This window comes from Podarcis raffonei, chromosome 7 (assembly GCF_027172205.1).
Source record: "Podarcis raffonei isolate rPodRaf1 chromosome 7, rPodRaf1.pri, whole genome shotgun sequence".
In the NCBI taxonomy this organism is placed as follows: domain Eukaryota; kingdom Metazoa; phylum Chordata; class Lepidosauria; order Squamata; family Lacertidae; genus Podarcis; species Podarcis raffonei.
In genome coordinates this window covers 31889259-31912854 of record NC_070608.1, presented here as the reverse complement: position 1 = coordinate 31912854, position 23596 = coordinate 31889259, and the positions used below count along the sequence as shown (strand labels likewise).

Here is a 23596-nt window from a genome sequence, read left to right as displayed (position 1 = left end):
GAGAAAAAAAACTGTTTCAAAATCACGACAATATCCTATTCAAAGCCACTCTTGTCAGATATATCTTCAATCTCAGTTGCAGGATTACTTCTGACACATGCCAGTCAAGCCAGAAAGAGCAACATCCACCTTCCTCCTTGACATTTCCCATGCTTACAAGTGTAAAGTGCATTGCCTTCATAGTAGCTTTATTTGAATAATTATTAAATACATACCCCTGAAAGAGAAAATAGTCTATAAGTACAGAAACATTTAACAGTCTGTGTTGTGACGCAATAATAAAATGTTTTAAAGATCAGACTATAAATAACATATAGTGTGTGTGTGTGTGTGTGTGTGTGTGTGTGTGTGTTTGTGTAAAGGTATTATGATGTTGGCAGTTTTATTCTCAGTCTCTTTCCTAATGATTCCTAGCATGGAATTTACCTTTTTTCACAACTGCAGTTCACTGGCTTGACATCTCCACCAAGCCATCCAGTACAATCCCATGGCCCCATTCTGAGTCAGCCACCCTCTGTTCAGACCCCATATGTGAAATTAAGATCTGGTCCCCCCACTTTTATATCTCTTGCTTGCCAATTTCCACCTCAGTTAGAGGAAGGCCCATATCTCAGTGGTACAGCATTTCCAATCTGGCATTTCTAGGTAGGTCTGGGGGGACACAACTATCTAAAACTTTGCAAAGCCATTGCCAGGTCTGTCACAGTGCTGATAAGCTATATGGGCCCGTGGTCTGATTCATTATGAGGTGGTGACCCATGTTGCCCTCTCTGGAACTAACTTTGCCATACAATATTCACAAACCTCTTTCTTGCCTTGCTACGCAAGGAGGACTGTAATAATCACAGCTGCTTAATTAGAAAAAGTCTTTCTGCCTCTGCAGTCTTGTACTTATTTATGTTTACCTTTATATCTTGCCTTTCTTCCAAGGAACTGAAGCTAGCACATATAGTTCTTCCCTGTCCCCATTTTCTCATCACAACAAGGCTGTGAGGTGTCTTAGGCTGAGAGATGAAGACTGGCCCATGGGTCACCCAGTGAGCTTCTTGGCTGCATAGGAATTTGAACCCTGGTCCCACAGGGCCTTGTCCAACCCTGACACCACACTGGCTCTCATCTTATGGAGTTTCTGTTAATTTAAGTCCGATAATTTGTGTGCTGTAAGAGACAATCTGTTGTCAGCCAACAACAAAAAAGAGGGGGACAGTTTTGTTTTGTTTTTTAAGAAAAACTGGAAGCATTTGAGTCAAGCCAGTTGGAACTCTCATTTAAAGGCTCCCATGAAATGTCCCAATATTATCGCAAGAAATAGCTAATTGTGTCCCATAAAAAGGGGAATGATACAAGGCATGGCATGGCATACTTAGCTGGTTTTATGACTCCTCCCATTGCAACACATAAGTGATATAGTTAGAGTTAGCACTTGGATTATCAATTACTGATTGCCAGAAAAACAGAGTGGTTCACATCTTCTTTCCTGGAGAAGTAGTCACTTTCAAGGTTTATGTTCAATGATGAGGATCTCTGAATCCGTCCTGGACATGGAAATGGCAAATTATACAGAAGTCTTAGATCCCAGCTATACTAGTTTGGAGTTTGAAACAATGCAAGTCTTGTATAATGGCAGTGGTGAGTTTGTATCTTCTCAGAGATGAAAACCTGAGTGTTTGAGTGAGCAAGAAAGAAAAAGAAATGAACATTATAAAAGGGTTTTACTCTTAATTGTGTAGCTGAGGTTTGCTTTTGAAAATTACATTTCTCTGTGTCTCTCTCCACTTCATCTCAAAATGCATGTTAATAACATTATACCATCTTTATGGTACAGAAAATAAAATGGCAGTTCTGCATAATAAAGTAACTGAACAGGATTGTCATCGGTCAGTTAATCAAACAAAGAAAAATGTTAGAGGAGGTTCTTTCTGTGTTTATTTTATTTACTGTAAGATGCATGAGTAACTATCTTTGGCAGTTTGGGAATGAGAAATATTTTTGTACATGATATTTTAAAATGACAGTTAAGATACAAATGTCCAGAGGGAAAAATAATGGGTCACACAGAAAAAGTATATTGATGTCTATTTGCAGCTGATAAGTTTAATATACGGTAATATTTCCAGAGCGTTGATATGCAAACTGGACTGAGTTGTTAATCACAACAACTCTCTCCAGGCTAATGGTTAGCTGGGACAACTTTTAGCTATTTGGTTAAAGTCACTTTTTAACTTTGGTTGGGTAGAAATTGCCGACACAAAGAGTGCAGTAAGAACTCGTGAATGGGATATGAAGCAAATACTATTTAACTTTTCATATAAAAGCAGATTAACATGTTTGGACATAACGATTAAATCTTTTTGATCATGTTCCTTGTAAATAAGTGTTCATCCTTTATACCTTGTATCAAGACATTTAAGACTTAAATAGTGCTAATTACATTTAAAACTATATTCACACAAATTTGATCTCTTGGTATTTATTGGTATTTATCAAGGTGAAAGGAACAAAACCATTTAATGAAAGAGAAATCTCCGCATGATTTTGAGAGTGTACAGTTGCTTTGCTTTATTTAAAATGTTAGCTTTTGCATTGGAATACATGTAATATACATTGATGCTGTGGTTTAATAACAGAATAGGCAGAAGTGGAGCAATACTGGAAGCAAGAAATTTTGGGGAAATACCAGTCAACTGCCAATTTAAGTTTGATCATTTGTTTTCATAATTTTGATTTTTGAAGAGATAAATAACATTTTCATGTAACTATTAATTTAGGGTTACCAGATTTTTTCAATGAATCCGGGGACACTTTTCAACTTCAATGGATTTTGTATGGGGGCTGATTTGTAAATCTGGGGACTGTCCCCAGGAAACGGGGACGTCTGGTAACCATATATTAATTCTGGGTAGAATTCTTTAGCCGTTGCAAACAGTAAGACTTCCTACATTCATCAAACGGTGGGATTTCATTGAACATAGCTTCTGATACCCCATTAACCTCAGCATGCTTCCTGCTTCCTACTTCCTGTCCTTTAAAAAATACTCACAACAACATTATCCTCACAACATCAAAAACAAAACCCAACATGCTTCCACTGAATTCTTTGAACAAAACCACAGCTGAATCACTTACAATTATGTAAGTGTCTTAATGTAGTGAAATTGTTGCATAAACATTTTTCTGGTTGCAGAATATAAGAATGCTTTCCAATCGCAGAATTCCAGCAAGGTTTCCAACCCAGTATGTTCCATGCAGTAAAAACATCTAACATCCAGCAGCTGAAATCGGCCCATCTGGTTGCTCCTTAACTGGATTAAGATTGCACACTTCCACCAAAGAAACAATGGGTCCTGTTACTTTAACCAGTGGCAGTCACCTGCCTCAGAAGGTTGAATCGAAACACAAATCCTAAACAGTGGTGACAGATGCTGTCTAAGCTGATCAAACCTTTTTAGCAACAAGATCCTTGGCTTTGGGGGGAAAGCCCAAAAGCTTCATTATATAGCTTGATGCTAGGGCTATAAGTTTACATGCAGACGGTCCTAGGCTCACTCTACAGCATCTCTTGAGTAGGGCTGGGCATGTCCCCTATCTGAAACCATTGGCTCCTGCTCCCAGTAGGCGAGGGTGATTTGCCCAGTAATGTAGGAAGTGAGCATAGACAGTACTGAGCTTAATAACCCAAGGCCGGACTACATATAATACAGCTTCCCTAGTTTCTGTTTGTGTGGATGGAGGCCCCTGGATATTACAGCTTTCTTACCGGGAGTCAACCATGTTGCTGGCCACTGTCAAGTCATCTGAAGATTAATGCACAGTTAATGCATACCAGCCTCCAAGAAAATGTTGCCTTATGGCATTGTCCCTCAATTATTTAAACTAACAAAGATATTTAAGTAGTTAGCTACACATGCAGAGCTGGGCAATTGTGTCAGTACTCCCAACTTCTATCGCAAGCCGTGGAGTTTAAACAAAAAGCATTCGTTGTCATGAGCATCATAAATTCTGACAAGTGGGCACGATAGGTTTGAAGGCATTCATTAGAATAACAATCAGGGGTAATTAGGCATGTTGTGTTTTCTGCAGTCTTGGGATGGTGAATGCTAATTAAAAGAGAAGGCCAGTAAGCCCTCCAGTATGGTGTAACTTAGCCACATTGTTGTATTCCTCCCCGTCAAGGCTCTACACCGAACTGTACACCTTGTTCTTCCCCTTCCTCAGACAGTTGCTCAGCAGAGCCGCTCGGCATGAACACTGCAGACAGTGGAATTGGTGGCCTTTGTGCAATATGCGGAGACAGAGCAACAGGCAAGCATTATGGCGCCTCCAGTTGCGATGGATGCAAGGGGTTCTTCCGACGCAGCATACGAAAGAATCATGTTTACACCTGCAGGTAGGAGAAATAATCCCATCTCAGAGGTACATCATGCAGTATTTATTTATTTGAACCTTTACTATCCCGCTCTTTATAAAACCAGGTGGGGTTCCAGAATCCAATATACAGTGGTACCTCAGGCTACAGACCCTTCAGGTTACAGACTCCGCTAACCCAGAAATAGTACCTCGGGTTAAGAACTTTGCTTCAGGATGAGAACAGAAATTGTGCGGCGGCAGCGGGAGGCCCCATTAGCTAAAGTGGTACCACGGGTTAAGAACAGTTTCAGGTTAAGAACGGACCTCTGGAACGAATTAAGTTCTTAACCCGAGGTACCACTGTATTGAGATGACAGGTGTCATATTTAATGGGAAGGGATCATGCCTTATTTGGCAGAGCACTCGCTTTCGATGAAGAAGGTCCCAGGTTCAAAAGATGTGGCTGCAGGCAGTGCACAAGAGACCCCAGAGAGCCATTGCCCGTCAGAATGAACAATACTGAACTAGATGGGCAAATGGTCTGACCATGGTATTGAGTACATTCCAATGTTCCCTTACCACTACACAATGCCAAGACTAAGGGCCACTGTCACAGCTTACACAGCCCCCTCCACATTGGGGGAGCTGAAGGTCTGCATCAGGGTTCCCACTCTCAAGTGAAAAAAGGGGAAGATCAGGTTTCTTACTTGTGCAGGTTCTCATTGCAGAAGTTCAGACCCTGACGCATGGAGTGGCGATGTAAAGGCCAAGAAGTGCACCTCCTCTTTTGGCAGGTGTGTTCTTCAACATACTGTTGACTCCATAATAATGCCTCAGTGGTGGATTTATACTGGACCATCCACTCACCATTCTGCTTTTTTGGTTGTCCTGTGATGCTATCCAAATGTCACCACAATATTGCCATCCTGTGCTATGGCTTAACAAAAGCATGCCAGAAAATAAACTGGAGTTTTTTGTGGTATGAAAAGTTACAGGGTTTCAGTGGGAAGTTACGAGACATGCACTGATTGGAAATTAAGTGGCATGTCTACCCTGAAACTTTTGCAGGCACAAACAGGCATAAAAATGGGATCACATACTGTATAACCATCCCAATACCACCCCGAGCACAGGTAATCATGAATGCACAATAAAAAGGACATATGGCAGTTAAAGGAGGTTTAAAGCTTGTTCAGATGAAAATATGTCTTTGAAAAGCAAAGCAGAATGGGCAGTAGCAGATTTCATTAGCAAACAGCTCCACAGGATTGAACCCATTAAAGGTTTTACTTTATAGGGAGTTGCTGTCTGCGAAATGATCTGTAGGTACTAAACTTTTGCCGATTGGGAACAGCCAAAGCAAGTTCAATCACATGATTTTCTTAACTGGGGTGACGGCATGTACAGGAACAGATCTGGATCCAAAAATCTAGAACTGAAGGTAGACAACGGTCTACCCCTGCAGGCAACTCTTCAGTCTGATTCCAGTCCTGGCAAGACTTGAGCCCCCTGGGTGTTCAGCTGCCCACTGCCACTTCTTAACAGCAAGATTCTGCTATGGGTCCTTTTAATCATGTCTCTTGTCTCTTAATCTTTGCAATGCTCCGCTGTTTGCATGCAGAAGAGTTTCCTTGCAGAGTGGTACTTGGCACATTAAAGATGAAACTGTTTTCCTCAGCAGTCATTTGCAATCCTGGACCAAACCATTTTCATTTGCAAATGACAACAAATGTAGATTTTGATCGTCAGCTATGGCTTCACAAGCAATGCTGTCTTGGCTCTATTTTGTCCCTCTATCTCTGTTCTTTCCCCCCTCAAGTCTGACTAGATCTGTGCTACGAGGTGCCCTCTGGCATTTCCTTTTATCCCCTTCTCGTTTCTCAGGAAGGCTGCCTAGGACTGTTGCTGAGGTTAAAAGGTACTCTCCCTCCTGCTTTTACCATCACTTGACTTATCGAGATCTTCAGTTATCTTGAGACTCTCAGATACAAAGACATCTCCATATGTTAATATTGAAATCCAGGAGAACCTCAGCATTTATCAGTGTGTACTTGATTTCAGTCCTTACACAAGTTAAATAAAGCAATTTAACTTGCCTGATTGCATCAGCCCATTTTAAGCGCAGCAGCTCTAGTTAATTGCACCACCACAGCTAAAATGATGGTCTAACCCAGACAAACAGCCAAAAACTATTTCTCTGGCTGGGGCATTCTCCTGCTTTGCCCCATAATTACTTGAAAGCTTGAAAGCCCTGCACTCTCCCTCCCAAGACAAATGTGTTATAGGGTGTCCCATCGCTTCAGGGGAAGAAAACCTTCCTAGGTGCTTCAGTGCATCTCAGATGGGGATATCACCTCGTTTTGACATGGGTATCACTTGCAGAGTTTGGGTTTGTTTTTAAATTTGGTTAAGGCCCTCTTTCCTATGGAGGACAGTGGATCCATGGGAAAAGTTAATGAGTGGTGGGTAGAGCTAGAGACCATACAGATACAATACTATGATACCATTTTAATCAGTCAGTTCTTCCCCCATAGGATTCTGGGATCTGTAGTTTGAAGGGTACCAAGAGCTGTTAGGAGACCCCTATTCTCCTCACAGATTTACAATTCTTAGACTGGTTCAACAAACAATCCTTCTTCACAGGGAACTCTGACAATTGTAGGTCTGTCAGGGGAATAGCCATCCCCTAGCAACTCTCAGCACCCCTAACAAACTACAGCTCCCATAATTCTTTCAGAGAAGCCATGACCATTTAATATTGTATCATAGCACTTTCAGTGTATGGTAAATGTGGCCAGAGTCAATAGCAGGGTTAGAATTGCCTTATTGCATGGTGTCCCACCCCATTCTTTCTCTTCTTCTCTACCTCTTCTCACTCACACAGACACACAGGTGCATATACACTCACACATGCAGAAGCAGAAGCAGTTCTCAGAGGGGCAGCAAGAGTGAGAACACAATGTCTGAAGAGCTGAGTGATTGTTCGTGAAATTTGGCCTAGGGCCACATATGGCCATTGGGCTGCACTCAGTTATAAAAGTTAGTGTGGTGTAGTGGTTAGAGTGTTGGAGTAGGGCTTGGGAGATCAGGGTTCAAATATCCATTCAGCCATGAAGGCTGAGTAACCTTGGGCCAGTCACCATCTCTTAGCCTAAGCTAAGAGTACATTGGGATAGCTCAGTTGGTAAGAACATGAGACTCAGGGTTGTGGGTTTGAGCCCTACATTGAGTGAAAGATTCCTGCACTGCAGGGGGTTGGACTAGATGACCCTCATGGTCATTTCCAACCCTACGATTCTATGATCTCATCAGTATCAAAGGCTATAGCCAGGCTCATTCCAGTAGCTTCCATGAACAAAGGCAGTCTACCTTTGAATTCCAGATGCCAGGGACAAGCAAGAGCAGAAAGCTGTTTCCTTCAAGCCTTGCCTGAATGCTTTCTACAAGATCTGGGCCCCCCTTGGAAATCACATGCCAGAGCAGACAAATAACCTAATGGGATTTTACTTGCCCATCACAAGGAATTATTCCGTAGAAGAATGGCAAAGAGAAATGTTTCAAGGCTGATTAAAGAAAAAATACCACTGAAGGTTGATAGTTGGAGACATTGTTTTGACAGTGCCCATTAATTGTTTCAGCTGTGCTAATCAGGACCCTCCTTTACTTGCACTCTAATATATTTACCCTCGATTCTGTCCAACAGATTTAGCCGGCAATGTACTGTTGATAAGGACAAGAGAAATCAATGCAGATACTGTCGCTTAAGAAAGTGTTTTCGCGCTGGGATGAAGAAGGAAGGTAACTTTTTTTTAACCTCCTGTTCAGAGGAAAACACTTCATATCAATTAGCAGGAAACAAAATCTATAAGCAAATGCCTAATGAATATATATTGGTTGTGCCTGCAAAAGAAGGAGATTTTTATAGCAGTCGAAATATGTCTCCAATAAGAAGTCAACTTGCTATGTAATTTTTGGTTAATGCTAAGATTTGACACATGGGTCATTTGAAAACAAAGCAAAGCCTGCTTTCCTCTAGTTCTGCATGCTACGAGATATTCTTTGTTTTAGTTGAACTTGATAAAAAATTTTTTTAATCTTCTCAAGTCATTGTGGCCTCATGGACAAAGTGGTGGATTTAGGCAGGTAAGATCTGAGTTCACACTGGCTCAGCTGTAGCTTGGTGACCTTACATGCACTCTTGTCCTCAGATCTTCATCTGTAAAATTGCAATAGTAATAGGAAACATAGGTTTGTTGTGAGGCCTCTTATATTATTAATACTATTCCCAATTTATTGCAATCTACCTTGTGCATCCAGTTCTTTAGAAATGGGACAGGAAAAAAAGAACCATTGACATAGAACCATCAATGGTTCTATACAGACCTCATTTCTATGCAGAAGGATGTTTAAAAGCAGACTCATGAGTTCTCCTATATTTTAGCATGTCTGGAAGTAGGCATAGATAAACTATGGAATCCACCCCAGAAGTAGTGGTGGCTGCTGGATGACTTTAAAAGATTCGACAAATTCACAGAAGATAAGAATGTCGATGGATACTAGCCACCATGGCTGCACTTTGCCTCCATGGTCAGAAGCAGTATTCTTCCAAATTCCAGTTGCTGGAAACTGCAGGAGGGGAAATTGCTGTTGTGCTCAAGTCCTGCTCGCTGGCTTCCAATGGGCATCTAGTTGACCACTGCGAAAACAGGACGCTGGAGTCAGTGGGCCACTGGCTTGGTCCAGCAGGGCTATTCCTTTGTTCTTATGTTTCCTGCATGGTGGGAGCTTTAAGATAAAAAATGGAATTTTTAAAAAGTGGGGTTCAACATTCCATACTCTGCTGTTCCACAGAGGATGCTTTTCATTTCTTCTTCTTCAAAAATTGTTTTTGGGAAGGAGACACGTGACTCCCAGTGTTACTGCTCTTTGTCTACAAGGGCAGCTTTTAGCCCTCAGCATGTGTTGAATTCAAGATCATTTTGGACAGACTGAAGGAGCTTCGTTGGAAGGCAGCTTATATATTCACACTGAACAAATCCCATCTGTTCTGAATTCCAGGTGAAAACATTGTATGGTGGTTGATTTTTAAGTCAAAAGGAGGTGGTAATGCTGAAAATCCCAAGGGATGAGGGAGAATAATGCCAAGCTTAATTCTCCTTTGCAACTGACGTATTCAAAGTAAAAGTTAAATTTCAGGCTTCTTGCAATGTTGTTTTGTTTTGCCCTCTGTGGGTGTGTGGCAGACAGACAGGCAGAAATTGCTTAGTTCTTCCTTGGAAAAGACCCTTCTCTTGCTGTAGAAGACTTAACACGCAGCTATACTTGTAATTTCAGAAAGGTACTCCCCAAAATTCTCAAGTGCATCCCTTTGAAAACAGAAAAATAACACATTAAATCACATCAATAAGATTTGCTTAGCATCAAAGAACTGCAATTTAAGCTAAGGCTGCACTTCTGTACCCGCCTACTTGAGAGTAAGCCCCATTGAGCAGCCAGGGCAATCCAGAGCCTGTCTGGGCAGAGGTGGAGAGAGGTGGAGCTATGGAACCACTTCCATATCTGCAGACTTGTTTCTCATGTCAGGCAAGGCACAAGGATGGGAGCAGACATTTGGAGCAAGATTGGGCTTGCTGCCATCAAGGAGCAGGAACAGCTCAGGATCCTGTGGCTCCCAGACCAGCTCAGTATCCATCCATTTGGAGACTTTTCACAAGCTATCAGTAAGGACTGACACTGGTTCAATTCTTTGGGTGGAGGGACACTAATCCAACCCCTGGTCCAGCACAAAAGTGGTTTGGGTTGCACACTTGGCACCATAAAACCTCAGTCATAGTATTTGCTTACTAGTTTTATCACCGTTCTTTTTATGTAGCTATGACCTTATAAAATCCAAGACTTTTTAAGTTTGTAGAAAGTCTTGCATATATTTGGCAGGGCTTTCCTCTTCTCCCACCATTGCAGCCTTCACATGAAAGTTAGTTTCAACCTCTCCCAGCTTATAAAGGATCACAAGCGAGAGCTTAGGAACAAAATTATCTGGGCACTAGGAGCTGTGCCAGTGTTCCTCCATTATTGCCTTTGTGTTCTTCCTTGAGTCCTCCAAGCTAATTTTCACCATAGGCTTATTACATTTTTTAAAACAAAACAAAAAACAAAAAATAGGCTTTTCAAACTGACTAGTAACAAACTTTGAAGTTGAATTATGTGCAGGCAAAACATTTATTTCTGAAAAACTTCTCATTCTTTTTTTAAAAAAATGGTTTGTAATGCATTCCCACCATTTATTCAGGGTGATCAAAGTAGTTAGATGCCAGTCCTCTGGTATAATTTTATATTTAAAGCATAACTACATTTTGTTGTTGAGGTGCTGAGTTAAGAAATGAAAAAAGATAGCTTTTCTCCAGTTAAAAAAGACTGGAGCATCATTCTTGATTCACGTCTACGTGACCATTTATCACTTAGTGTTTATCACTGTACGACATTTCTTATTATGACCTTAATAAAAGGCCCATCATGAATGTCCTTGGCTAAGAATCTAGTGCGCCTTCACTATAAAGCGTGTTCATTCTTCATATAAACTGCAGAACACTATATAGTGCACTGAGCACATTTTTATTGAAGCATTGGTGCTGCCTTCTCAACTTCTCTGATGCAGATTGCTTCCTTAAAAATAACAAACGGATCATTGGAAATACAACTGATGCTTTTACAAAAGGTTATGAGGTTCTGTGTGGAATGGAGAAATATGTTGATCACAACTCTGTTTTTCTCTCCTTGATATGACCTTGGATATAAAAGAGGTTCAGCAAAGCTGATGGGTAGCCTTATTTATCTCTTTCATTTTTGCATTAAAAGGGACACCTTGTTCGAACACAAGCTTTGTGTTCCACCATACCATTCTCTTTCAAAAGGCTACTATGTGATTATTTTTGCTCCATACTATCTGCTCCAAACCCTAATACTAGCATCTCTCAATGCTACATCCTTAAAAATGAACTCTGGCTGGAAGTCAGTTGTTTTTGAAAGCTGAAAGTGGTTTTAGAGAAGTTTCACATTAGGAGTTGTGTTATTTTTTAATCCACTTTTTAAAGCAAACTTTCCTAAGTCACTAGTCCCGAAGTTATATGCAGATTGAAACATACCTATCAGTGTGATTGCTTATCCTCCCCCAAAAAATCCATCAGCTACTACAGCAGTTCAAAAGCTTTGTAAAGAAAAAAGAATGTTGGGGCAAGGAAGGAAAGGTTCAGACCTATCTCTAAAAGTTATGACACCTTTTTGACTTCAAAATTTCTAAAGTTGAAATGGTGTTCTTTGTAAACAGAAATTATTTTAGGACCGTTTCTTATAATGCTTATATAAAATGTTATAAAAATGTTTGCCATTGCTCTTCCATGACTTTCTGCAATAATGTCATGACCAACTTTGGATATCTATGGTTCATACAGTTTCTTAATAACACTTTGACTGCATACAAATCATAATGAGGTAGGACTTTTGGCTTATCCTACAATGTTTCTCAAACTTGGGTCTCTAGCTGCTGTTGAACTGCAACTCCCACCATCCTTTGCTAGCAGGTCAGGAATGATGGGAGTTGCAGTCCAACAACAGCTAGAGATCCAAATTTGAGAAACACTGTAACATGTTGCAAACAAACAAACTGTCTGACTGCTCTAGCATTGCCCCTCCCCTGGCATGAGCAAGATAGACAAATCACAAACCTTTGACTTACCATTACATCTGGATCAAGGAACATGATTTGTCACTCACTAAGAAGCCACAATTGCTAGCCAGCCTCAAGCCATGGTTTATTGTTGGTTTGCTGCTTCTTTTAACTGGCTTATGTTGGCTTGCAGATTGTATTGCATTTGTACATAATGGCAAACCAAGGCTTCTAGGTTTCTTCCTCCTACTCTTGCCAGGGGAGGATTAGGTAGCACCCTGCTCATTCCTGGTAAACCACGATAAGCTGGAAACTCTGGCTTATAGTGAGATGTAAATGCTACCCTTGAAAAGCTGTTCAGTATCATGGCCTGTATGCAAACCAATGTGCAATTTTGTTTCCTTTCCCAGCTGTGCAAAATGAACGGGACAGGATAAGTACGAGACGAAGTGCATCTGATGGCAGCAACATTCCTTCTATTAATATGTTGGCTCAGGCTGAGTTGCTTTCTCACCAGGTACAGCAATCCACCATCATGGCGTATAGGATCCCCATGACCTTTAAAATGTTCTCTGTTTTATACATGCACCTATCCTTTTGTATTTGCAATACAGAAATGAGATGGGAAGATTCTCTCTAGAAAATTATAATCTGATTCAGCTTCTTTTGCAAGAAGCTTTATACATCTTTCACTTTCAAAATACTTAGCTGCCTGATTCGGGTAGAGCCATTAGCCCTATTGAGTGTGATTTGTAAGCTATCTGAAGAAATGTTTCACTGACCACTTGGAATACTCCTGTTGAAGTTAGTGAAATATCAGGGGCTGAATGCCTAATTCTAAAGGTCTACTTTTTTCTGTAACAGTGAAAACAGAGCTTGGTTTGTGGGGTGCTAAGGGAAGGAGGTATAGTGTTGGTTTTTGACACTCAGTAGGAATATTCCTATGACCAACATTATTTCTGTGTTTAAGTTGTTTTAAACTATTTTTAATGTAGTGTTTTAATTGTTTGTAACCTGCCCTGTGACCTTATGGTGAAGAGTGAGTAAACAACAACCAAGAAACCCTACAGAACAACTTCTAATTGTTTATATAATTCAGATCCTGCTTGTCTTTGATGCCAGATGTTCCTCATCTGAACCGCCATTTTTTCATCCTTTCCTCTTAAGGTTTAGCAAAGATTGTTCCTCTTTTCCTTCGCATGATATTCAGAAACCCCATTACTTTTGGCTCCCACCTTTGCTTTCTCCTCCTATAACTCCTTGACTTTGTAGTGTGGATGCAGAAGTGACTGTCACGAAATGGAAAGTCCAACAGTGCAATCCTATGCGCATTGGTCCCATAAAGCTCAAAGTTCAGGCAATTGCATAGTGTAGGACTGCATCCCACATCTCTCTCACCATGCATATGAACATGATATACTCATTATTTGGTGTATATATGGGCTTTTATATACTCGCTATAAACCTATTTTCTGTTGGTGTAGGGGGGGTTATAATGGGTGACTATAGGCAGACAAAACTTTATTATAAAGACTGCTGGAATAATGCGAGTTCATAATTTCTCTCCACTATAACCAGCTCCCTGTTTCAAGCCCCTGTGCTGGTACTGACATCAGCGTTAAGAAAATTGCTGGCATTAGCGAAGTATGTGAATCTATGAGGCAGCAGCTCCTGGTGCTTGTAGAATGGGCAAAATACATTCCAGCTTTTTGCGAACTACGGCTGGATGATCAGGTATGGGATAATGAGCTGAGAAGCTACAATAATGGCTCTGTGTCGAAGGCTCTCTTTTCACAGAAGACACTTCTAGGATGTTAAGCCAAAACATCTAGGGAAGCTCAAGGGAAGTAGAGATCACGGGGGAGCTGGTCCTGGCATATATACAGTTAGATTCAAGAGAGTGGGTAGGCTTGGGTCCAGAGAAGATCATGCCACACAGCAGGAGCCAAGCAAACAAGCCCAGGTGCAAACAAATCCACAGGAAGCAACTGAGATCTAAGAAAAAAGAGAGGAAAGAATCAGGAAAAATCTACCTTTTATGAGACACACTCAAGTTACTCTATAAGAAAAATGCCCAAAGGCCTCTTCCTACCTGCTTTCAACAGGGGTAGTGGGAGGCAGTGGGCAATTCTTGTTCGGCCTTCACTAATCTGGTGCCTTCCACATGTTTTGGACTCCAACTCCCATCAGCCTAACCAGCACAGGACTATTGTCCAAAACACCTAGAGAGCACCAAGTTAGTTGCTCTAGGAACAGCAGAGAGAGCTGAGGGACTGAGTCTCAAGGCCTGATTTTCAGGACGTCATCAGGTATTGCACATATTCAGAAACTGGAAACAAAGCCAAAACAGAGCAACTGCTTATCCAAATAGACAAACTTCCATTGTATTTCTAAAGTGGAAACCTCTTGTCTTCAAACCACTATGTCTTCACATAGTGTCAACAGCTAGTGTATGTGATTCATCTTATTCCACTTGCTTTATTTTTGAAGTTACTATTGTTCTATGCACATTGTTTTTCCCAAGGTTGCCCTGTTAAGAGCACATGCTGGAGAACACCTTTTGCTTGGAGTAGCAAAACGCTCTATGCTTTACAAAGACATTATTCTTTTAGGTAAGTTTACTTTTATTTTACTTTTTACAACACAGTCCTGGGCATATTTACTGTCTCACTGGGCCTGATTCAACTAAGTAGATGTGCTAGCAGGAGCTGGCTTATGAGTTCTGCTAGGACAATGGGACTTTCCCCATCCTCCTCCAGCCCAAATTGATTCAAATGTGGTATAGAGAAACACTCTCCCCCCCCCCAACGGTGGAGGAGATGGGAGATTATTGAAGAGCTTGGATTCTTTGAATAGTGTTATTGGGGTTTACTCTTAGTAATTGTACATAGGATCACCACCTAAGACACATCATGCTCTAACTAGGGATGAGTGAATCTGCCAGTTTTGGTTTCTCAAAGTTTCTCCTTTTCCCAATTTTCAGTTCTCAACATTTCCACATCAGTAAGCAACTTTTTAAAAATAAAGTCACCAGCATTTTAGTGCACATGTACACATTTTGCATGCAATTTCCCACAATCCAGTCATACCTTGGAGTCGAATGGAATCCATTCCGGAAGTCCGTTCAACTTCCAAAATGTTCCAAAACCAAATTGCGGCTTCTTTTTGGGTTCCAAAAGAACATTTGCAAACCAGAACAATTACTTCTGGGTTTGCAGCATTCGGGAGCCAAAACGTCGGAGTTCCAGGGCGTTCAGGAGCCAAGGTACGACTGTACACATTTTTGCAAAGCCATTTCTGTAGTATAATGCATATTTGTATACATTCTCACTAACTTGTTCATTTTTTTGGTACATGTTACTTGGCTGGAGAACCACATTTCACAATTTGGAGTAGCACAAATTGCAAGGGATGGCAGTGTTTCAGTTTCATGTTGATGCAGAAATTGTGAATTAAGGAGGTTTGCCTTGCCTTGTGAACTGAACTTCTCCCCATCCATAGCTCTGACCTTTCCAATTCATTATCCACAGCATTGTATCTGCTGTTCAGGTTTGGAGAGAGGCTGATATGTTGATGACAAAAGCTTAAGGTGTGGTCGTGCTGGCTGCTGCAGAGCTCAGCGCTATATAGCAGGATTAGTCAATGGGGTGCCCTCCACATGTTGGACAACAGTTCTCACCATCCTTGACTATTAGCTATGCTGGCTGGCCCTGATGGAGCTATGTAGTTGGCAACATATGGAGGGCACCATGCTAAATACCCTGGTATATAGGATTCATGGTATATTGGATTCAAAAAGGGAAGATTCGGCCACCCATCTGTCTTAAGATGAACCTTGAAGATTTTGCTCTCCTTCTTCTCTGCTGGCATATTATTTGTGGAAATAAATATTGCATGTGTGGAGAAAGGCCTTTTGTGAACACATTCATCTGCATAAATGCACTATAGAAAATGGAAGCTGAATATGAATTTTAAGGCTACTTACGTTGTCAAAAGAGTTCTGATTTTGTTTTTGCTTCTTTAGGTAATGATTTTGTAATCCATCGCAACAGTTCTGAAATTGAGATCAGCCGAGTAGCAAACAGGATACTGGATGAGATAATACGACCATTTCAAGAGATCCAAATTGATGATAATGAATATGCTTGCTTAAAAGCAATTGTCTTCTTTGATCCAGGTATACTTCAGAATCCAACACACACACACACACACACACACACACACACAATGTGATAGAGATAGCATAGTCTTAGCTGAAAAGCTGAACATTTTCCTATGCTAATGTTGACCTTGATGTGGTTCCTAATTAAACAAAATGTGTCTTTGTCAGCCTTCCCCAACCCAATGCTCTCCAGTCTTTGGACTATGACTCCTATTATCCAACAACAGTTAAAAACAGAAAAAGTTCAAAATGACAATCAGTAAACCACTGTCAAAGGATATAGTCTTGATTGCCTATATAGGCCTGTCAGAATAGGATTTTTTAAAGCAGATGTTTAAAAGCTGGCACAGAAGGCACCATCATGATAGTAGAAAGATCTGCACAGGAACTAGTCCGCCCCTCCTTCCTCTTGAAATGCCCTGTTGTGAGTATAGAGGTGGTTTTTTTTCTACAGGCTACCACTGGTTGTAACTTCTGCCCATTTGTCATTGAGCCAGTTACATTGGGAAGCTCCAAGTTGGTGGAGGGACACCTCTGTTCCACCCCAAATCCCCTCCAGCATAGTATTTGGGGAATTTGGATTGATCTGTGAGTCTTTTTTATCCCCAGGGCCCACGTGGATAGTAACACTACCAATGATACATTGCTTTGGTGCTTTCTTCCATACACTTATGAAAGATTTCTTTGTTGTTTGAAGATGCAAAAGGACTGAGTAACCCAATGAAGATCAGGAACACGAGGTTTCAAGTTCAGATCAATTTGGAGGACTATATCAATGACCGTCAGTACGACTCCAGGGGACGCTTTGGAGAACTCTTACTACTTCTGCCCACCCTTCAGAGCATCACCTGGCAAATGATTGAGCAAATACAATTTGTGAAACTGTTTGGAATGGTTAAAATTGATAGTTTGCTTCAAGAAATGTTACTGGGAGGTAGGTGTGTCAGTAGGTTTTATTGGAATTACCTTGTGTTTAACTGTACAGTGGTACCTTGGTTCTCAAACTTAATCTGTTCCGGAAGTCTGTTCCAAAACCAAAGCATTCGACAACCAAGGTGCAATTTCCCATAGAAAATAATGCAAAATTGATTAATCTGTTCCAGACTTTAAAAAATAACCCCCAAAACAGCTTCCGGGTTTGCAGTGTTTGGGTTCCAAGTTGTTTGAGTACCAAGACATTTGAGAACCAAGGTACCACTGTACTCAGATGCACTTATATTAGTGCTGTGCCCCCTCGAGATACATTTTCCTGCTACTTTTGGGTCAAGAATTATTTTTGGAAAATTTAGGGCTAAGGGGGTTTGTCATTTATGTAATAACTGTATGTAAACAGATGTAGAGGACTTCAGGCCCTGGAACCAAATGCCCCCTTGTAGGCTTTTCTGTTTCTCCCTGCGGACTCTCTCCAGGCCACACACCTGGCCTGACCTATTCTGTGCCCTATGAGAATGTCCCCTCACAGGACACTCAGTAGGAACTAGCAGTCAAGGAGTAGTGGTACATCTCATCTTCCTCTGTTTCCATCCTGGCTTTGTTAATAAGTGAATTAAGGTCTTGCAGCTCCTCTAAGTGAGGGAAATGTATTTTATTTTGTAGAATCAACCAGCATGACACTCTTAATCTCAAGGTTGTGGGTTCAAGCCCTCTGTTGGGCAAAAGATCCCTGCATTGCAGTGGGTTGGTGTAGATGACCCTAACGGTCCATTTCAACTCTACAGTTCTCTGATTCTCTGATTCTCTGTCCAGTTGCACAGACAAACGCTTGGGTTTTCTGTTGCAGGTTCGTCTAGTGATGCCACGAATCTCCACCAAGTACATCCTCATCTAGCCCAAGATCCCCTCACTGGACAAACTCTGCTTATAAGTTCAGTGGCTGCTCCTGTACATGCAGAACCGATTTGTAAGTTTATTGTAAATATATCACTTGAGTGTAACTTCTGTGGGTTATTTTTAATTAACTGCTTAATTGGTTATCAGTGCTTCACATCTTTTTTTCCAGCCTTGTTTTCTACTAACAACATTTCAACAACCTGAGTTTAAAATTTAATTTCTTATATTGAGCAAATTTTTAGTGAAGGCTAGGCTATAGCAATGCCAAATCTTCATCCAGAATTTTTTTTGGGGGGGAGGGGGTCCAAAGAGTGGCTTTCAGAGGGCATGAATTTTTTTTTTGAACAAGTCTTTAACACTGCCTTTTTCATTGCTGTTATTTGAAGAGGTTCACAGTATTCATTTTGTAGTTTGCTCCTTCTTCCGTATCATTTCTCCCTCTGGGCTTTCTTTCGATGTTATCTCAGCCAACTGCAGATCCTTCATCAAATATGATGATGCCACAATACCATGTAACCAATAAGATTAGATGTTTTAGGTTGGGGGGTTTTTGTTTTGTTTTTACAATATAGAATTTACCATATTTTTCACTCTATAAGACGCACCAGACCACAAGACACACCTAGTTTTTGGAGGAGGAAAACAAGAAAAAAAATATTCTGAATCTCAGAAGCCAGAACAGCAAGAGGGATCACTGTGCAGTGAAAGCAGCAATCCCTCTTGCTGTTCTGGCTTCTGGGATAGCTGCGCAGCCTGCATTTTCTCCATAAGATGCACACACATTTCCCCCTACTTTTTAGGAGGGGAAAAGTGAGTCTTATAGAGCAAAAAATACGGTATATAAATTCTACGAAGTAAATAAAAAATCATGAAATAAAAGGGTTGGCTACATCAGAGTTTCCCAAACTTGGGTCTCCAGCTGTTTTTGGACTACAGTTCCCATCACCCCTGAACCACTGGTCCTGCTAGCTAGGAATGATAGTCCAAAAATAGCTGGAGACCTAAGTTTGGGAAACCCTGGGCTACATGATGATGGCACTGAGAACCAACAAGCCAGTGTCCCCACTCTAAACGGGTATAGGGAGGTGGTGGTGCCTCAGTCCAAATTGACTGTGGGGCTGAAGCTACTACGCTGCAATAGGAGAGTCAGCATCCGCTGAATGGCCTTGACAACTGGAAAGCCCCTGCGGACATATTTCCCACATTCAGGCCCTCGCTGAAATAGTAGGGACTTCTTCACGGCAGGTGAAAAATGTTCATGAAAAGCACATTCCCTGCCTCTTGTTTCAGCGCAGCCCTAAGTTAAGAGAAGCTTGATTTGATTACTGATAATTCCTTTTCAATTCTTCCCCAGCAACTCCCGAAACTCCTCTGCCTTCTCCTCCACAAGGCTCTGGTCAGGAATACAAGGTAGCTGCAAACCAAGTTACGGTTATTTCACAGCAATCTCTTCCAAAACAAAAGCCATTGTGATATTGATCAATGCTTCTTCTTTTTGTAATACAAGCACTGCATTAAGCCATTGTGACACTGGAAAACTCAGGACAGATAACTCAGATCTGATGTTAAAGAGACAAGTACAGTTCCTTTTGGAGAAGTTTTTTATATATATAAGAAAACAAGAAATAAATCACTTTTACTAACTTTTTTTTTAAAGAAGGTTGAATTCAGATATAATTTGTGGGTGCAAGTAGGTGAACGGAGAAGGGGAAGCTGTTTCCTGTTTGCAATGCGTTTGAATCAGTATTGAAGAAATTTAATTTATTGTCCCCTTATACATGAAAAAGTCTTAAGTATCACTAGCGGAATGCAAAGCCTGATTTTAATAGAACTGCAAGCTGAAATTTAGAAATAATGAAACAGCAAAGCAAGTAGTTTTAACAGTTAATCAAAGCAGGTGTCTCATTTTCTTGAATATACAATGGAGGTTGAAAGCCAAAATACTTCCTGCAAGCATCTATGTGACGTATGTGTGAATTATATAGTGAAATCCTGTACATGTTTACTCAAAAATAAGACCCATTGTGTTCAGTGGAGCTTACTCTCAGGCAAGTATGCATTGGATTCTAACCTATGTGGAAGCAAATCTCCTTAATTTCAATGGAATTTATTTTAAGTAAGTGAATACTGCTGTGGGATTTGTTTAAAAATGTATTGTCTTTTGCTCTTAAGTAAGAGTCTCTTGTAAATAAGTTCTGCTTTTAATGTTGAACTGTGGGTTTTTAAAAAAGCTACTATTCAAAATGTGAACTATAATTTTTAAAAGAATTAAATAAGGATGTTAGCAAAAAGTGGAGAAATATTTTCCCCATTTACACTTTCTCCTGGAGTGGAAAAATTAGAAATTTTGGGGGGAAATGAAAAAAAAAGCACATATCTTCTGAAGTATTCTATTAGAATGAATAGAGCAGTGTTCTAAAATAGCACTGTTGTAGCCAATACACACAGCTGCAATTTTTTTAGTTCCAACATTCAAAGTTGGGAATATTAGTGATTAAAGCATTGGCACTATGTTTGCCTTGGTTACTAAACAAGCAACACTCTTATCACTTGATGCTGAAAAAGTACATCTAAATATTTTCCAGTATAGAATACGTTCAGACAGCTAGTAGCCTAACAAGCACAGCCTCTGACTGTTGATTCTATTTTGCATTTTTTGTATCAAGTGAAATAAGTGGATGAATGTTGGAAAATAGACACATGCCCTCTTAGAACACGCAGACAGGAAAGTGTCGAGAATCTTGCTTCAGTTCATACAAGACCTTCAAATGTTGATGGTTTATATTTTCATCTTCTATCTTTCTCTATTTTCCCAGCTGGCAAAAAAGGGAGGGGGCCTACAAAATACTTTGATACCAAAAGCTTACAATAGCATGTCATACGCTGGATTTTTAATCAATAAAAATAAGCATATCCAATTTAAAATGTCATGCAACCAAAAAAGTTTCACATACTGAATAGCACAATGTGTTGTGCTAAGTTTTTTAATGAGCAAAGTGAGTTTAACTTTAATAAGAAAGTACTGGATATATTTCAATTTTCCCCCAAATTTCTCTCTTTTGTTCTAGAAAAAACAAACAAATGGGAAAACATCCTCCACGTGACTTTAAAATATCCATAGATTTTACAACTGTAGACCCTTCTGATGTTATCGGCATAGTATCAAAGCTGTTGCAGTTCAGTTCTTTGTCATGCTTTTCCGGTGACCTCAAAACCATTGGACCAATGTCATGGCACCTTTCTTACACCAAAGGTGTTCCTAATAGAGATTGGGTTGTGTCATAATGCCCACTCTGGGTAGCAGATCCCAGAAGGCCCTGCAGTAAAGGCCATGGAAAAGTTAGATATACGAACATAAGAAGAGCCTACTCTTTGAGGCAAGTGGCCCATCTAGTTCACCATATTGTTCTCATAGTGGCCAACTAGATACTTCTGGGAAGCCTGAATGCAATAGCACTCCCCCCAGGTGTGATTCTGAGCATCTGGCATTCAGAGGCAGAACATAGCCATCTTGGATAGTAGCCATTAATAGGCTCACCCTCCATTAATTTGTTTAATCCAGACGCAGGTCCAGCACTGGTCCTGAGCTGAGACCTTTGCTCAGGAATGCCCAGAAAATGCTTCTCCACCTAGAGTCCCAAATACCACATCACTGGACCACTGGCATAGGCAACAAACCAAGAGGGAACTAACAGCAAGAGTGGGAGTGAGTTAGCCTGAGCATGGCAATCTGGGTTGAGTACCATAAAAGGGAGTAGTTGGACTAGTAGGTGGATCACCTGGAGCTCTCCAAGGTCCTGTACCTCTACTTTGCCTTGCTCTTTGGGCTTCCATTTCATGATGGGATAGGACAAGATAAAGTGGTGATGGTGAAGGAGGCAGGTCCACATTGTGGATACTTCCTATCTGGTCCAAGTGTCTATTGTTACCTGAGCATTGCAGCAAGAAAGCAGGGGAGCAGAGTTTTTGGTGCTTAACACTGTACATAGCTCTCAGATGAATGACTAAATGATTTCCTAGACTGCCAAATGAAATGAAACTCTTTTCCTTTTTGAAACTCTTAATATTGTTATCTATTTTATACAATGCTTTTCCTTGTTAAATAATAAGTATATTGTAATTTATTGAGAATCTGATTTATTTTCTAGGTGTAAAATTATTTTTGTAAGCCTAATTGTACAAAATCAAAATGACTTGCTTTGTTCGAATGGTATATTGTGCTGAGCTGTTTGAACCATGATGTAATGTATGGATGTTGGCTTGAGTAGCCATGAAATGGCTGCTGCAAATGTTTTCAGATAGACTGTTTTTCATCAATGCTCAATAAACAGATATTGAAAACATATGAATGTTAAATGGGCCTTGAAGTAACTTTTTTTCTTTGCATAATGTAAACAGCAATGTTGGGTTGTTTTTACAAAAATTGGCTGTCATAACTATGAGCAGAAAAAGTTAAACTGTTATTGAAATCAGATGAGAACCACATCACAGCTCAAACTGCATCGGTTAGAGCTTTAATTAGGCTAAATTCCTTCTATTTCTTACTCAGTTCATTGAAATCCTTAGAATTTCTAAGAGGTGAGATTGCTCTTTGGCGATGGCAGCTATTGTATTGTAAGTTAATAGTTTCATTCCCCTCCCCCCTTTTTTTGGCTTTTTGAGGTTTCAGTTCAGAAAATTATGTGTTATTTAATTCAGGGAAGAATGGATGAGATTAATTTTTCTCCGGTCAGATAATTGTATGTTTTTGATCTATGTGTCTTTTTTCAATTTTTAAAAGGAAAATAATTTACAGTCTCTGCATGTACATTCTAGTGGATCAGGTCAAAGACCTACCCAGTTCAGCAGCCTGTTTTCACAGTGGTGAACCAGATGCTTAGCCATAGCCCTCAAGCAGAACATAAGGGCAACAGCACTTTCCCCAAGTGGTATTCAGAGGCATACTTCTTCCAACAGTGGTTGCAGAACATAGCTAGTGATGATGTTCTTGTCCATGAATCTGTCTAATCCTTTATAAAACTCACCCAAGTTTCTGGCCATCACAACATCCTGTGGGTAGGAATCCCATAGTTTAACTGCAATGTATGCAAACTTATTTTCTTTTGTTTCTCCTGACTCTTCCAACATTCAGTAGCATTGTGTACTCTCAGGCTCTAGTATTACGAGGAAGATTTCCCCCCTCTATCCATTTTCTTCACATCTTGCATAGTTGTTTATATCTCTATCATGCCCCTTATTTTTATATATAAACTTGACAAGCTACACATTTTGTAACTCAAACTAGTTACTCCAACCAACAGTTTTGGTTGTCCTTTACTGATCCTTTCCCAGCTCTACGATATCGTTTTTAAGGGAGGGAACCAAAACTGTACACAGCATTTCGATTGTGATTGCACCATACATTTGTATAATGATGTTGTTATTAAACTGGCAGTTCTTCAATCCCTTTCATAATGATGGAATTTGCCGTTTTCATTAACTGCTCCACACTGGATCAACATATTCATTGAACTATTCACTGAGATGCCAAGATCTCATTCCTGGGACTGAGCTATACAGCTGCAACTAAAACGTTTTGAGTGTGTTGTAAATTG

At 40.4% G+C, this 23596-nt stretch overlaps 1 protein-coding gene across 5 annotated transcripts in view; it reads left to right on the top strand.

Annotated features, from left to right (window-relative positions):
- The window catches only part of HNF4G (hepatocyte nuclear factor 4 gamma), a 57631-nt gene extending 36137 nt beyond the window's left edge, over positions 1-21494 (top strand). For 2 of the 5 annotated variants that reach the window (XM_053395824.1, XM_053395825.1), the window contains 9 exons: positions 4216-4387; positions 8051-8145; positions 12421-12527; positions 13589-13744; positions 14535-14622; positions 16035-16187; positions 16870-17106; positions 17953-18072; positions 19357-21494. In XM_053395824.1, coding sequence (XP_053251799.1) covers positions 4242-4387; positions 8051-8145; positions 12421-12527; positions 13589-13744; positions 14535-14622; positions 16035-16187; positions 16870-17106; positions 17953-18072; positions 19357-19475 — 1221 coding nt within the window. In that variant the 5' untranslated portion in view covers positions 4216-4241 and the 3' untranslated portion in view covers positions 19476-21494. Of the gene's footprint in view, positions 1-1452; positions 1630-4215; positions 4388-8050; positions 8146-12420; positions 12528-13588; positions 13745-14534; positions 14623-16034; positions 16188-16869; positions 17107-17952; positions 18073-19356 lie in introns of those variants that run through there. The other 3 variants (XR_008331439.1, XM_053395823.1, XM_053395822.1) reach the window with 3 other exon arrangements.
- Positions 21495-23596: the final 2102 nt, after the last annotated feature.